The sequence below is a fragment of the Oryx dammah genome, unplaced genomic scaffold (genome assembly GCF_014754425.2).
Source record: "Oryx dammah isolate SB20612 unplaced genomic scaffold, SCBI_Odam_1.1 HiC_scaffold_11163, whole genome shotgun sequence".
NCBI classification, from domain to species: Eukaryota; Metazoa; Chordata; class Mammalia; order Artiodactyla; family Bovidae; genus Oryx; species Oryx dammah.
Window position 1 is genome coordinate 2,410,610 of NW_024080556.1, and position 14,343 is coordinate 2,424,952.

General features: G+C 36.1%; 1 protein-coding gene across 1 annotated transcript in view; it reads right to left on the reverse strand.

Annotated features, from left to right (window-relative positions):
- Window positions 1–3,828: 3,828 nt before the first annotated feature.
- Window positions 3,829–14,343, reverse strand: part of LOC120860691 (angiopoietin-1) — a 296,807-nt gene continuing 286,292 nt past the window's right edge. Inside the window, exon 9 of the mRNA XM_040236442.1 lies at window positions 3,829–6,409. Coding sequence (XP_040092376.1) covers window positions 6,249–6,409 — 161 coding nt within the window. The 3' untranslated portion in view covers window positions 3,829–6,248. The remainder of the gene's footprint in view (window positions 6,410–14,343) is intronic.

A 14,343-nucleotide genomic window follows, 5' to 3' on the forward strand; every position in this document is an offset into this window, starting at 1 on the left:
ATGGCAACCCACTCTAGTATTCTTGCTTGGGAAATCCCATGGACAGAGGAGTTGGGAGGGCTAAAGTCAATGGAGTCACCAAAGAGTCAGACATGACTTAGTGACCCAATGACAACGACAGTCTAAACCAAGTTTCTCAAACTTTTAACGTCCATGAGTCACTTGAGTATCTTATTAAAATGAAGATTCTAATTCAGTAGTGGGATGGGGTCTGAGATTCTGCATTTCTAAAAAGCTTCTAACATATAACACTAGCCTAGAAGTAATTCTACTGTAAATAGGAAGAGTCTGAACTCTAATTATCCTTTTGTCCTTACCTTTCATTTATTCATAACCCTCTTGCTGCCTGGTGTCTTACCCCTTACACCTCTAATTCTGGCCTAACAAAAATCACCAGTGGCCCCCTGTATGCCAAATTCAGTGGGCACTTTTCAATAATAATGCCCCCACCATCTATGGTGAGTTAGGCATCTTCAGTTATTGATGCAATCCACTCACCTGACTTCTATAACTCCATTCCCTTGTGACGATTTTTCTCTAGTTTATCCAGATGTAATTTCTCATCTCCTTTTTGAATTATTGTCGTTTATCTGCTCCTTAAAAATTTTATGCTTGATCAAGTGTTTAAGTGAGATCTATTTCACTACATATGCTTTTCAAATAATCTTGTCTAACAATTTTAATTTCTGCCTAAATAATCTAGAGTCCAATATCATCCATGTTGGTCCTGCTTGAGCTCAGACTCATTATATTCCACTGCCAAGCCTGAATCACTAGCATCTCTAATTCAACATGTAAAATTGAACTCATTATCCACTCCCCTAAACCTGTGTTCCTTATTTTGGATATTTGCACCATCTTCTCTCTAATTAGCCAAGACAAAAATCTGGAGTGACCCTGACCCTTCCCACCTTTCATCTAATCATGGAATTATTTGAAATTTTTCCCCTTAAATCCTCTCCAAATTTAGCTTATCCAGTCCATTCATGTTATGCTGCTGTATATATCAGGTCCTCATTCTAACAGATTGTATCATTTGTCCTCAATGATCCAAACTTTTGCAGTTTTACCTCCTTCCAACGCGTTCACTAATTGCAGCAAGTACAGTCCTTCTACAGTGTACAAAGAACAAAGCTCAGACACCATCTTCTATAAAATGTATTGTGTAAATTGAGGGATGCCTGTGTGTTTCCTTAAATTTTAAAAACATGTACATATAAATTTACTATTGAGTAGTAGTACTCTTGCCTGGAAAATCCCATGGGTGGAGGAGCCTGGTGGGCTGCAGTCCATGGGGTCGCTACGAGTCGGACATGACTAAGCGACTTCACTTTCACTTTTCACTTTCATGCATTGGAGGAGGAAATGGCAGCCCACTCCAGTGTTCTTGCCTGGAGAATCCCAGGGACGGGGGAGCCTGGTGGGCTGCCGTCTATGGGGTCGCACAGAGTCGGACACGACTGAAGCGACTTAGCAGCAGCAGCAGCAGCAGCAGCAGCAGCAGCAGCAGTAGTTACTTGTTTTCCTTATACGTTATTATTATACTCTATACAGAACATAACCTTCAGCACATTGTCCCAGTATTCTTGTTGCAGTTTAAACAAACATTAATTTTATTAATATAAACTTCCTTGTACTGCCCATTAACATAACTTGCTTATTTTTCTACTGATTGTAAATTTCTTTATGCTTTAATCACCTGTACCCTTAATACCTTCTTAATGCTTCATTTGGATGCTAAGTAGCTGTTCACTGTGTTTGTTAAAAATATTTCACATTCTGCTCATTAAGCCTATAAAATGATTTCCTAAAGGGAGTGCTATGTAATTACAATCCAAAAATTCATTATGAATATTTTTGTTATACCTTTCTCCTAATGAAAACATTCCAGTTAATTTAGAGCCTTAATAATTTTCTTCTCTAAACTTTTCTATCACTGTTTTGATGTTTAGACACTGTGTAAAAGTGCACACAGTATTCTTATTTTCTTTTAAGTCCATTTTTAACTTACAATGTTTTAGCACCTTTTTGCTGTCAATTCTGATTCCTTATAGCATACATAGGAAGCATACATTTATTTTCAAATTTAACTTATATAAGAGGAACTTAGGTAAGGTAGTCCTAGTTTTGTGGCAAAAATAGCTGATAATGGTACCCACCTTTATGCCCTTTTCCCTTTATATCAAACTCAGATATTCAAAACGCATCCTATTATTCCACAACAAGTTCCCAGAATTTATTGTCAATTGTCATATAATAATTCAGCATTTAACAATTGACAGAACATCCTAAAGCAGAGAAAATAAAGGCAAAAACAAACAAATGGGACCTAATTAAACTTAAACGTTTAAGTTAATTAAACTTGCTTGCACAACATAGCAAACCATCAACAAAACAAAAAGACAACCTACTGAATGGGAGAAAATATTTGCAAATGTTTTGACCTGTGAGGGGTTAATATCCAACATATATAAACAGCTTGTGCAACTCAACATCAAAAAACAAATGAGCATCCCAATTTAAAAAGGCAGAACTGAATAGATATTCTTCCAAACAGGAAAGGCAAATGACCAACAGGCACATGAAAACATGGTCAACACTGTTAACCGTCAGGGAAGTGCAAACCGAAACCACAATGAGGTACCACCTCACACCTGTCAGAATGGCTATCATCAAAAAGAACACACATAATAAGCGTTGGCCAGCATGTGGAGAAAAGAGAAGCCTTCTACACTTGGTGGGAATGTAAATTGGTACAGTGGAGGCTTCTCAGAAAACTAAAATTACAACTACCATCTGGCCTAGCAATTCCGCCCCTGGGTATATATCCAAAAAGAAAAAAACCCACTAATTTGAAAAGATACATGCAACCCAATGTTCATGGTATTATTTATAATTCTCAAGGCATGGAAACAACCTAAGTGTCCATCAACAAATGAATGGATAGAGAAGATGGGTGATATATATGCACACACACACACATACACAATGGAATGTTGTTGCTGTTTAGTTGCTAAGTCATGTCTGACTCTTTTAATTGCTAAGACACATCTGACCCCATGGATTGTAGGCCACCAGGCTCCTCTGTCCATGGGATTTCCCAGGCAAGAATACTGGAGTGAGTTGCCATTTCCTTCTCCAGGGGATCTTCTCAAACCCAGGGATTGAACCCACATCTCCTGCATTGGCAGGTAGATTCTTTACCACTTCGCCACCTGGGAAGCCCATACAATGGAGTACTACTCAGTTATAAAAAAGAAGGGAATTTTGCCATTTGCAGCAACATGGATAGACATAGGGCAATATGCTAAGTACAGTAAGTCAGAGAAAGACAAATATTGTATACTATCACTTACATGTAGAATCTAAAAAATACGGCAAACTAGTGAATAAAATAAAAAAGAAGCAGACTCACAGATATAGAGAAAAAACTACTTGTTACCACTGTGGAGAGGAAAAGGGGGAGGGGCAATAGTAGGGTTAAAAAAAAGGCTATTATGGGATTGTATTAAATCATGTGTGTAAAACTTTTGCAAATATAGAATACTATAGAATTTAAAGAATGTATTCAATAAAAAAAAGAACACAAGATATAAAAAAAGATAATTATTGACAGGACATAACAATCACAGTAGAGATGTGGGACTCAGACCCATTGCTTTGATCTAATGTTCTAATGCAGCTAAGCTTTCTTATCATATCCAAGATTGAAAGATTTTCAAAGATTGAGACTTTAGTTCACTTGGTAATTTTTTTCATAGAACCCATACTTCCATATATCCCTAATTTTAAAACTTGTAAAATATGTAAAATGAGGAGTTGCACAAATATGTTACTTTCAATTTTATTTAAATCAAATAAAGCTGCCATTGATGTGCAGAAATTGCCATAGAAACTACATGAGTTTAATTCATATAAAAATTGAAAGACAAAATCCTATTACCTAATTGTCTTATCCTGAATAATTAAATGCAAAGGATATACATGTTAAATGGCCACAGTGCATATAATGGAGTCATAAAACATTTTGTACTGCTTTATTATAAATAATTGGAAATATTTCATTTTTTAAACTCAGATAACAAAACAGTAAATATCATGCTTTTCCCCATTATTTCCTTTTATTTTTGTATTATAAGATGGAAAATGTATTACTTTTCAAAAGAATAGTAAGTAAAAAAATCTCTAGGAACACACAAAAACAAAACACTCACTTTCATTCACTTAAATGAAAACATCAAGGAGGTTTTCAGAGGAAGCAGCTAAACAGTGTTATGAAAGAGTTGACAAGAATAGAAAAACTGTGGAATACCTGCAAACATAAATTTTAAGGCAGAACAGGTTTGTATACACATGTAAAAGTATAAACATTTGATGGTAAACTTTGAAAAAATAACTTCTGAAAAATGTGAGTAGCCTTATTCTCTCAAATGGAGGAAACCCACAAAGGCACAAGGGATCAAATCACCAGGCCTAAAACTGGTCTTAGTGCCCGATAAAAACTTTTACTTTTTTTAAGAAAGGAAACTCAAAGTGGATTTCAATTTTTGTATATCAGAGTATACCTCATGTTTTGATAAAAACTGTTCATGCTTGTAACCTTGAGCACTTAGAGGCAGAAAGCACTTCTTGACAAAATACTGTAGTAACTTCACATTGCCACAAATATCTGTGTCCAAAATTGACTTAAAATCAGTTAAGCCATAGAAATATTTTCATTGTGATTTATAGTAGCTAGTAATTAGAATTTTTTTAGTTAAGTGACTAGGATTAATTTTCTCTTTTGTTCTTGTGTTTTCTTTAACATATAAAGTTTGCCAATTTTTTTCCTGTAATGGTAATGTCTTAAAATCAGAAATTGCCTAAGAAAGAAAACAGAGCCCAAGGTAGAAAAATATGAAAAAATAGTATATTTCATAAAGTGGTATAGTAGTTTTTTGAAAATGTGCTTATTTGTATCAATTGAGGGCAATGTTGCATATTCCAGAATAAACAGCTATTAGGTTTACTGTATATATAAACATGCTATGTACAATGATATTTATAATTCTTCTTTCATTTTTCATAGACTTCAAAGTGTATCTTTTATAGAAACTGGAACAGAGTGAATCTGGAAAGCAAGTTTCAGTTAATTAGTAAAAATTAAATTAGCATGAAATAACAGGGGGAAGAATTGAAGATAATTATTTTAAAAATAATAAAGTTACACTTAAGTGGACACATGCAAGAAGATACTGTAAAATGACCTGTTCCAGTTTACTTGGTTTTATTTCAACTTATTACACTCTAAAATACTGCTTTCATGTATAATATCAAAGGAAATATTAAATGCATGTATATTATTTTAAGGGCTTGATGATATATTTCACATTCTTTAAACTTTACTCAGGCTATAAATATATTTATATATCAGTCAGTTTTTAAAATAAATGAAAACTGTAGCATGGGGGGAAGGATAAATTTTCATCTCATATGTCCAATAGTTGATTATGTCCATTTTTTCTGAAAACTGTATCAAAAAATCAAAGAATAACAGAGTGTGTTTCTAATTCATACTGCTATTCTTCATGCACTGCAATTCTTTATAGTTTATCAAAATGGAATTTACATTTGAAGATGGGTTAACTGAAATCAACTAGCAAGTATGACTTAGGAATTAGACTTCTGAAATCCATTTCACTAACTCAGAGGGCAATGCTGTTCTTCCTGAACTTTTATTAAAATTGTGCAACAGTACAAACTTATTAGGTTTGCATAGAAATAACACCATTTCACTGGTGTAATATATCTTTTTCAAAGGATTATGGCAAGCCAGTTTTTATTCTTCATGTATACTTTTTGTTGTTGTTCATTTTCTTCTTCCCCTCTCTTTTTTCTTTTTCTTTTTTTTTTTTTTTGGTTTTACATGAAATAAACCATATTTATCATCTGGCTACCACAGTTCCAAAATAAAATCCAGTAGTAGTTTGAAGCACAGTGAGCTTAACAGTTTCTTCCCTTTTAAAAGCATGACAGTGAATGACAGTCTATAGTTAAGCCGTATGAACACAATCATCCCAAGCAGAGACTTTGTGAACTCAGAAGGTTCCAAATTCACAGTCAAGGACCTTGGTGACTTCACATAACTGCTACTTGTTGCTAGAAGGGAGACCATATTGTTTGTGTCAGAAATTTTCAAGCAGTTTCTCATCTGGTGGCTTCTCCAGATTTCTTGGTGGCTTTTATAATTGCTCTTGACTGATATGCCTTCAAAAGTCCAAAGGTCGAATCATCATCGTTGTGGAACGTAAGGAGTAACTGGGCCCTTTGAAATAATGCCATTTTATTCCATTCAGTTTTCCATGGTTCTGCCCCACCGTATAAAACATTCCATTTAGATTGGATGGGCCACAGGCATCAAACCACCAGCCTGAAAAATTAGTTAATAATGAAAGAGAAGGAGAAGAAACAATTACATAAGTAAATTGAATATTTGGAAATTCATGCCACTTACTGAAGGGAAACATTCATACTTATGATTATTTGCAAATCAGAGGTATTCAAAAAATATCTTCCTGGTAGTGAAATTGTTTTAAATAGCATCCAACAGACAGTGTACAATCAGAAAGAGGAATGCTCTCATGAAAATCAGCTTTCAGTGTCACTCCATTGGGACTCATTTCCCAATGTAATGATGGGAAACATTTGGGTTTCAAGATACGATCTAGTCAGGCCTGGATTTGTACAAAGGGTAAGTAAAATGAAACCCTTCAGAGGCATTCCACCTGAAGCCTGTTATTGGAAATAGAACAATTAATTATTAGCAATGAAGTTCAGAAGCTTGGACAGCTAACATCTAAACAGAAAGAAATGTCCTCCATGTAGTTCATAATTTTGCCTACTGGCCCTTAGCTGCTTCTGAAATTAACTGGATACCAGAACATAACTATGAATTTGGATGGCTATACCCTCTCTGCAGTTTATAGCAATATGGGAAGCATTCACTGAGAGTAACCACATAGTTCCTATATAGCAGCATGTTTTCCTGTGATTGTCAAAGTTCTTTCTAAACTTAGTAAAAAGAAAAATGATGAGTAACATATAGATCCTGTGCTCACATAGCTCTCTGCAAGGATAACTCAGTACTTCATTTTTTAAAATGAATTAAGTTCTTAGCTTTTAGATAAAACATAGTACTTTTCCCCCTCTCTTCTGAAGTAATACTACTAAAATCTTTAGGGAGAGATTTATGCCAGAGACATTCTGGCATATTTGTATTTGGATACAGTTGACCTCCCTTTGATTACAGAGTTATACCTAAGGGACTAATAGCTAAAGAAAGAGAAAGCTGTACAGCTGATGTTTAACTGTAACATGAGCATCATCTTGCAGAAACTTTAGAAAAAGTTAAATGGAGAAAAACTAGTTCTCATTTTTCAATTTTGGAGCGTGAATACAGCTGGGTTGTATTTATAAAGTCATACTAGAGGCCTAACAAGCTATATTAATCACTAACTCATACTAGGAAAAAGTAAGGTATGTCAATGAATTTGGAAAGACACTGTATTTAATGTTTTAGCAACTGTATGCAAACAACATAGAGGTTAATATAGTCAAAACACGGGGGACAAGAAAGTTCTTATTTGGCAAGGAAGGAGGAAACTGTAAAATTCCACCTTTTTCTTCTTAAGATTAATTCCTTTAAATTTTTTTGGTAAGTACAACCAGTAAAAATATGCTATTTATATTTAAAAAAAGGCATTCTGATATTAGGGAATTTATTTACCCATAAGACTCTTAAAGGACAGAATGAAACTCAACTTGATTGCTTCAGTATTTTAACTTTCTCCTCCTTTTCTATGACCTTCTTGAGGCACTCTTCCATCATGTTAACGAGCCTTTCTTAGTCTTTCAAATATCCACCATGGTCTCTAAAGCAAGCGCAGTTACTCTGTTGTTGAGGACTACTACAAATCATAGAAGGATCCTCCAAGTTACATGAAGATACTCAGAGCAGAAGTGTGTGGATTTGTTTGGTTTATAGAAAGTCATAAGAGTTCTGAAGAGTGTGGGAAGGCAGACGTCTGTTGGAATATAGCCTGACAATGAAGGGCACAGGCTGAAGAATACATTCATTGGGAAACTACAGTGAACTTTGGAAAGAAACAAGAAAAAGTAGGGACACATGAGGGGATAGGATAAACTGATCTTATGTATCCTTCCTAACGAGTAAAGTGGGACAATGTTCCGGGTAAGAAGAAAGGCATTTTGGAGACACTGAAAGGAGACCAGTATGGATAGGTCAAAGTTAACAAGAGCAAAAGTAGCCTGAAGCTGAGAGGATCTGAAGATCAAAGCACATAGTCTTTTATTCATTATCCCTGGTTGCTCAGTGGTAAAGAATCAGCCTGCAATGCACGAGATATGGGTTTGACGCCTGGTTAGGGAAGATCCTCTGGAGAAGGAAATGGCAACCTACTCCAGTATTCTTGCCTAGGAAATCCCCTGGACAGAGGAGTCTGGCAGGCTACAGTCCATGGGGTAGCAAAAGAGTCAGACATGCCTTAGCAATTAAATAACAGCAACAACGAATGAAAATGCGTGGTTTATATTCCATATTCTTAGTGCCACACCTAACAGAGTTTGCTTAGCAGATGACTGGTAAGGGCCTACAGATTTATTGACAGATTGTTTTTTCTTTTAAAGCCTCTATGGTCTGAATTAGTCCAGTTTATTTTTTTTTAAAGCTATATTTGATAGATACCTGTATATATAACATCCGAGTTTATTGTATTCATTTTTTCTTTCTTTATTCATTCAATTTATAATCCTCATGAAGTGTTGTCATACAACACTCAACAAGACAGATGTGGTCCTTACTCTTACGGAGCTTACTTCTAATGTGACAAACAGCCAAAAAAAAAAAAAAAGTAGCAAATAAATAAAATAGCTACAAATCATTAGGAAATGATGATGGCAAAAGGAAGAAGAAGAAGATGAGGAGAGGAGGAAACAGAGAAGAGGAAGGGGGGGTTAGAATCAGGGGGCTATGAAGGAGAATAATAGGAGACCTATTTGACTTTTCATGTTCGTGGAAGAAGTTGATATTTAATGAAACTTGACAGATGAGAAGACTGCAAAGTGAAGATGGCGAAAGGGTCTACTAAGCAATGCAGAGCACATGCCAGTGCCGTGAAGCTGAGACTCTGGCGGGTAGGGACTAAAAGAACATGAGTGTGGTTGGTGGTATCCAGTGGCCAAGGGAAACACTTGCAGGAAACGAAGGTGGAAAAACGGCAGTCTTGGTGGAAATGCAAACAATGTGGAAAGTCCTATATATCCAGTCTACGTGTCTATCATCAGGTGAACAAGTGGAACATTCTCTAGGAATGGGAAGCAATATTTTACCAGGAGAACCAGATCTGCCAGGTTGAATGTTTAATTAAATATTATTTACAGCCCTTGTTCTCTAACTGTGGTCTACCAAAGCCACCCTGAGCACATGTGGCAGCATGATGAAGGGGAGGAAATTGAACCTAGAATCAGTTCAACAAACACTAACCAATGGACAGTACAGGGTCAGAGTTGAGGAAAACAAAATTCCTGACTTCAAGGAATATACAATTTTGTGTAAGAGAGAAACAAACTGTTAAATGAGAAGATAGCTGTTTAACAGAGATGAAGAAAATCTTGGGAACAGAGGCAGAATATCCTGTTCGTGGGTCTGTAAGGTTCACTCATCACTTGATCTGGATCCTGAAGGATGGGTGGGAGTTCACAGGATGGAAAGAGATTATCTAAAGACAGTACGTACTCTGGCAGGGCAGGAGAGAGTGCCTGCGAGCAGCTTGGCTTGGCTGCAGTGCCAGTGGGTAAGGGGTTGGAGAACAAAGGGCTAGCAAAACAAACAGGAACAAGAACATGGAGGTTTTTATTGTATGTTTAAAAATGCTCTTGTGGGCAATGGGGAGCCTAGAGCACCAGAGCAGAAATTAGAAGACCCTGACTTTGATGCTGACTTCACCAGTTAATAGCTAAGGGATCTTACCCAATAGTTTATGTAACATTCAACATTTGAACAGTTAATATGTATCAGGACTCTGCTAAAATATTTATATGCATTTTCTCAGTTTATCCCCCACACAACCCTATGTGGTGTGGCAAGTACTAAAATGAAGACCCTGATGCTCAGACAATTCAAGGAACTTTTCCAATGTCACATAGTGACTTACCTCCTCCTTCCTAAGATGTGGATCATAAATATCTAATCAATCATTTTCACAGCACAGGTGCAGAGATCATATAAGATGGCACACTATTAAAGCCTCTAAAAGCCTATCTAAATGTACTTTTGTAAGTTATCTAGGAAGCAGGCATAAACTTTAGAGCAGGAATAAAAAGAATCAGATCTTATGGGATCATCGCAATCATTTAATAATGAAGACCAAGTCATCAGTGCCAACATATTTACTTATTTGCTTGGTAGGGTTAATTAGAGAAATATGAAAATAATTTGGATTCAAATGAGTACAGTTGTTCAGTGTTCGTGTTGTAAAGACATGGCACTTAAATACCTAATATGGGTTTTATGGGCTTACCTAGGGTTTAGGAGGTAAAGAATCTGCATGTAATAGAGAGGCAGATATACAGGATAGACTTGTGGACACAGTGGGGGAAGGAGAACGTGGGACAAATTGAGAGAATAGCTTGGAAACATATACATTACCATATGTAAAATAGATAGCAAGTGGGAATTTGCTCTGTGATAAAGGGAGCTCAACCCAGTGCTCTGGGACAACCTAGAGCGGTAGGGTGGGGTGGGATGGAGCGGGAGACAGAAGCGGGGTTCAGGAAGGAGGGGACATTTGTATACCTATGGCTGATTCATGTTGATGTATGGCAGAAACCAACACAATACTGTAAAGCAATTATCCTCTAATAAAACAACAGAGATGGCAAAAAATAAAATGAAAGGGCAATTATTACTCATGACAAGTTCAGTTGTAGTGTCAGTGTTCTTCCCAGGGATGGGAGAGCCTGGTGGGCTGCCGTCTGTGTGGTCACACAGAGTCGGACACGACTGAAGCGACTTAGCAGCAGCAGCAGTCCTTTATAAAATACTCTGAACTTCAAGTTCACAAAACTAGTTATCTGTATGCAAGTAAGTATTTTCTGTTTTTTTCTGATAAGGAACAACAAGGAATTTCTTTGTATCAAATATTTAAGTTGGTCCACTTTCTACCTCTATTTGAAGAAATGAAGCATGACCTGAAAAGAAGTGGCTTTAAAGCATATTCACAGAAAGCAGGCAAAAAGTACAGCAAGCTCCTGGTTACTCCTGGTTAATCTCCTTTGGCATTCATAGATAACCATATGAACTCATGGGTCCTGAGAACAATGTAAGTTTGTGTAGATTGAAGGTATCCTTGTGAACAGATAAAGGAGTATGCCTGGGTTTACATTTCCTCTCCGATTAGATATCAAATAGCTGAATTAAATATCTTCTAAAATTCTGGAGCGATATCAGCTTTGTACTTTGTTCTATAAGTGCCTGGGGATAGATGAGCAATATGTTAAAGAAGTTAATTAGAAGAAGCACTTTAAGCTTTAAAGAACTTAGCAATGAAAGCAAAGGATGGAAGGGAGCGGCAGCTTCCATCTGCTGTTGGGACAACTGATAAAATGTCTTAAATGCTTTAAGATTGGCAATTGCTGAGATGAACTTTGCCAAGCATTTTTCTTCATAACCTGTAACCTTATGTATATTTTAATAAGAAATCCGAGAAGCATGTTTCTAATTCATTTACACTTAACTCATTAAAATTTAGTTTTGGAATAACTGTCTTGGGCTTCCCAGGCCTTGAAAAATCATTTGAGTCTTTTATCTTTGAAGCAGAAAATTCACATTTTATCACCAATACATGAAACTTTGCCCAGAAAACAGGAACTTGATTCTAAACTTTGTACTCAGGAAGTTCAAATTTATTTGAAAGTCAAGAAACCTAACTCTCAAATTCTTCTGATCCTAAACAAAATGTCTCTCAACACTTCTTTTCTAAGGTAAAAAGTACAGCAAAATAAAAGGATCTATCTGTGGTTATGGATTTCTTTCTAATCAGCAACATGCAAAAGAACTGGCACAGAGAGTAAGAATCTTCCTCTTTTATCACTAACTACGGATAAGGCTGAAAAAAACTGACTGATGACATAGTGGTCATCGGGACCATCATGAAAATCACTTACTGATTTCATGGGTACAAATCCGGCTCCTACCCAGAACTAGCCTCAAGGAACAGCTGCAAGCTCTTGTGTGTGGAGCCGAAGGATCCTTCCAGAACTCTGCATTCCTTCTGTCATTTCATCCCATACCCCCTTCAAGTCAAGGACTTGGCTTTTTTCCCCTTTCTCTTCTTTTTGTTCCATAGATAGAAAGTTGTTTATCCTGGCTGGTAATCTTGAATTCATTTTAATCCTTTAGGTATTCTCTTACTGCCTCTTTCCTCCCTTGGACTTCATTTTACTTTTAACTAGTTAAGTGAGGAAATCCTCATGAAAATGGGCCACAAACAGTAAAACAGAGCTAAATTCTTGTCTTTGAGTGCTGTTTCTTTTAAGAATGGCAGTAGAAGGAGTGGATAAGGTAATGGCTTATCTGGAGGTCATATTCAAATCCTCTGACATTAATTCTGTGACCTTAAGCAACTTAGCTAAGTCTTCCCTATCTTAGTTCTCACCAAAGATCTCTATTTCGAATGGTTAATGGAAGTGTCCTTTAAACTATTAAGTGTGTCATTTATGATAATGCAGAAATGACTGTTATACACTAACAGTGCAATGTATATTCACTACATTACTTATTATTAGAGTAAAATATAAACAAAATTGTTTTGCTATTTTCATCAACTATTAAGATTTGGTGGCAGCCTTGTGTTATAGGCTTATCAGTTCTTATTCACTTTTTTCCAAATTTAACTTTTAAGAGACATTTTCTGATATTATTTCCAATAAATATAAACTTCCTCCCAGAGAACAGGAATATAATCCTAAATTCTGCAGTTAGAATGTTCAAATTTATTCAAAAGTTATAAACCTAACACTCAAAAGTTTTCCAATATGGAATTTAGTCTTCTGGGGTTAGGTTATTCTTAAAATTTGGCTCTAGTCTTTAATGTTCATCCCTTTGTTCCATGTGTGTGCATGCAAATTAATATACACATGTGAAGGTGAAAGTGTTGGTTGCTCAGTAGACTGTGTCTGACTCTTTGCGACCCCATAGACTGTAGCCCACCAGGCTCCTCTGTCCAGGGAATTCTCCAGGCAAGAATACTGGAGTAAGTAGCCATCAGGGAAGAACACTGCAGTAAGTAGTCATTCTTTTCTCCAAAACATCTTCCTGACCCAGGGTTTGAACCTGGGTTTCCTGCATTGTAGGCGGATCTTCACCATCTGAGCCACCAGGGAAGACATATACATACTTTGGCATTTTAAACCTAAGTTCATGAAAAAGTCACATTCATATTCACATTGATTTATTTTTATGTCTTTTCACCAAGATCATTTGTGATTTCACAATGTCCTTTCAGAATCTGATAGCCTACTCATGCATTTAACCAAAATTTATTAAGCACATCTTGTGAGACAAGCACTACGCTAGGCCCTGAAGACACAATGGTGGAGAGCATGATGTCCCTGCCTTCAAGAAATGTACCTTTTTTGTGGAACAGGCTTATGTACTAAATAAGAAATTGCTTTGAAATACAGTAATGCAATGTAGATATCTGTGGTCAATCTTAAATTATCCATATGGATCTTTTCTCTCAACATGTTTGCCTTAAAACCTAGGGAATGCCAGTTATCTGACAATGGTTATCAAAAACTCTAAGATGATTACATTTTCTCAAAGATCTTGTCACTTTAACCAGTTAGATAGCCTGTTAATTTCTTCCATTTTGTCTTCTTCAAGGTTATATAGCAGGCAAGGCAAGCATTTATCAACTCTCTACTGCTAGCATCTGGTAAGTTCGAGAGTGTACTAAGAGTTTATGTGTATGACTTTATCCCGTCTTTTAGAATTGAACTGAGAACATCCCTTGTTAGCTTTAGCAAAGTCTTGTCTGTTGACTGACATAGTTTATGCGTGGGAAAACAGATTGGAGTTTCTAACACAACAGATTCTTTCTGCAGAGGGTTAGGTCACATTTTTACATAGCTTTTATATTAGATACCAAATAAGAAAATTGTGTTGAAAGAAAAGGTGAGAAAAAGAATGTAAAACAATACCATATTTTGTTAGGGGTCATTTTCTTTTCTTTTGGTCAGTAACCTTTAGTAATTATAGTTTCTAGCAGAATTTTAGAAAAATAT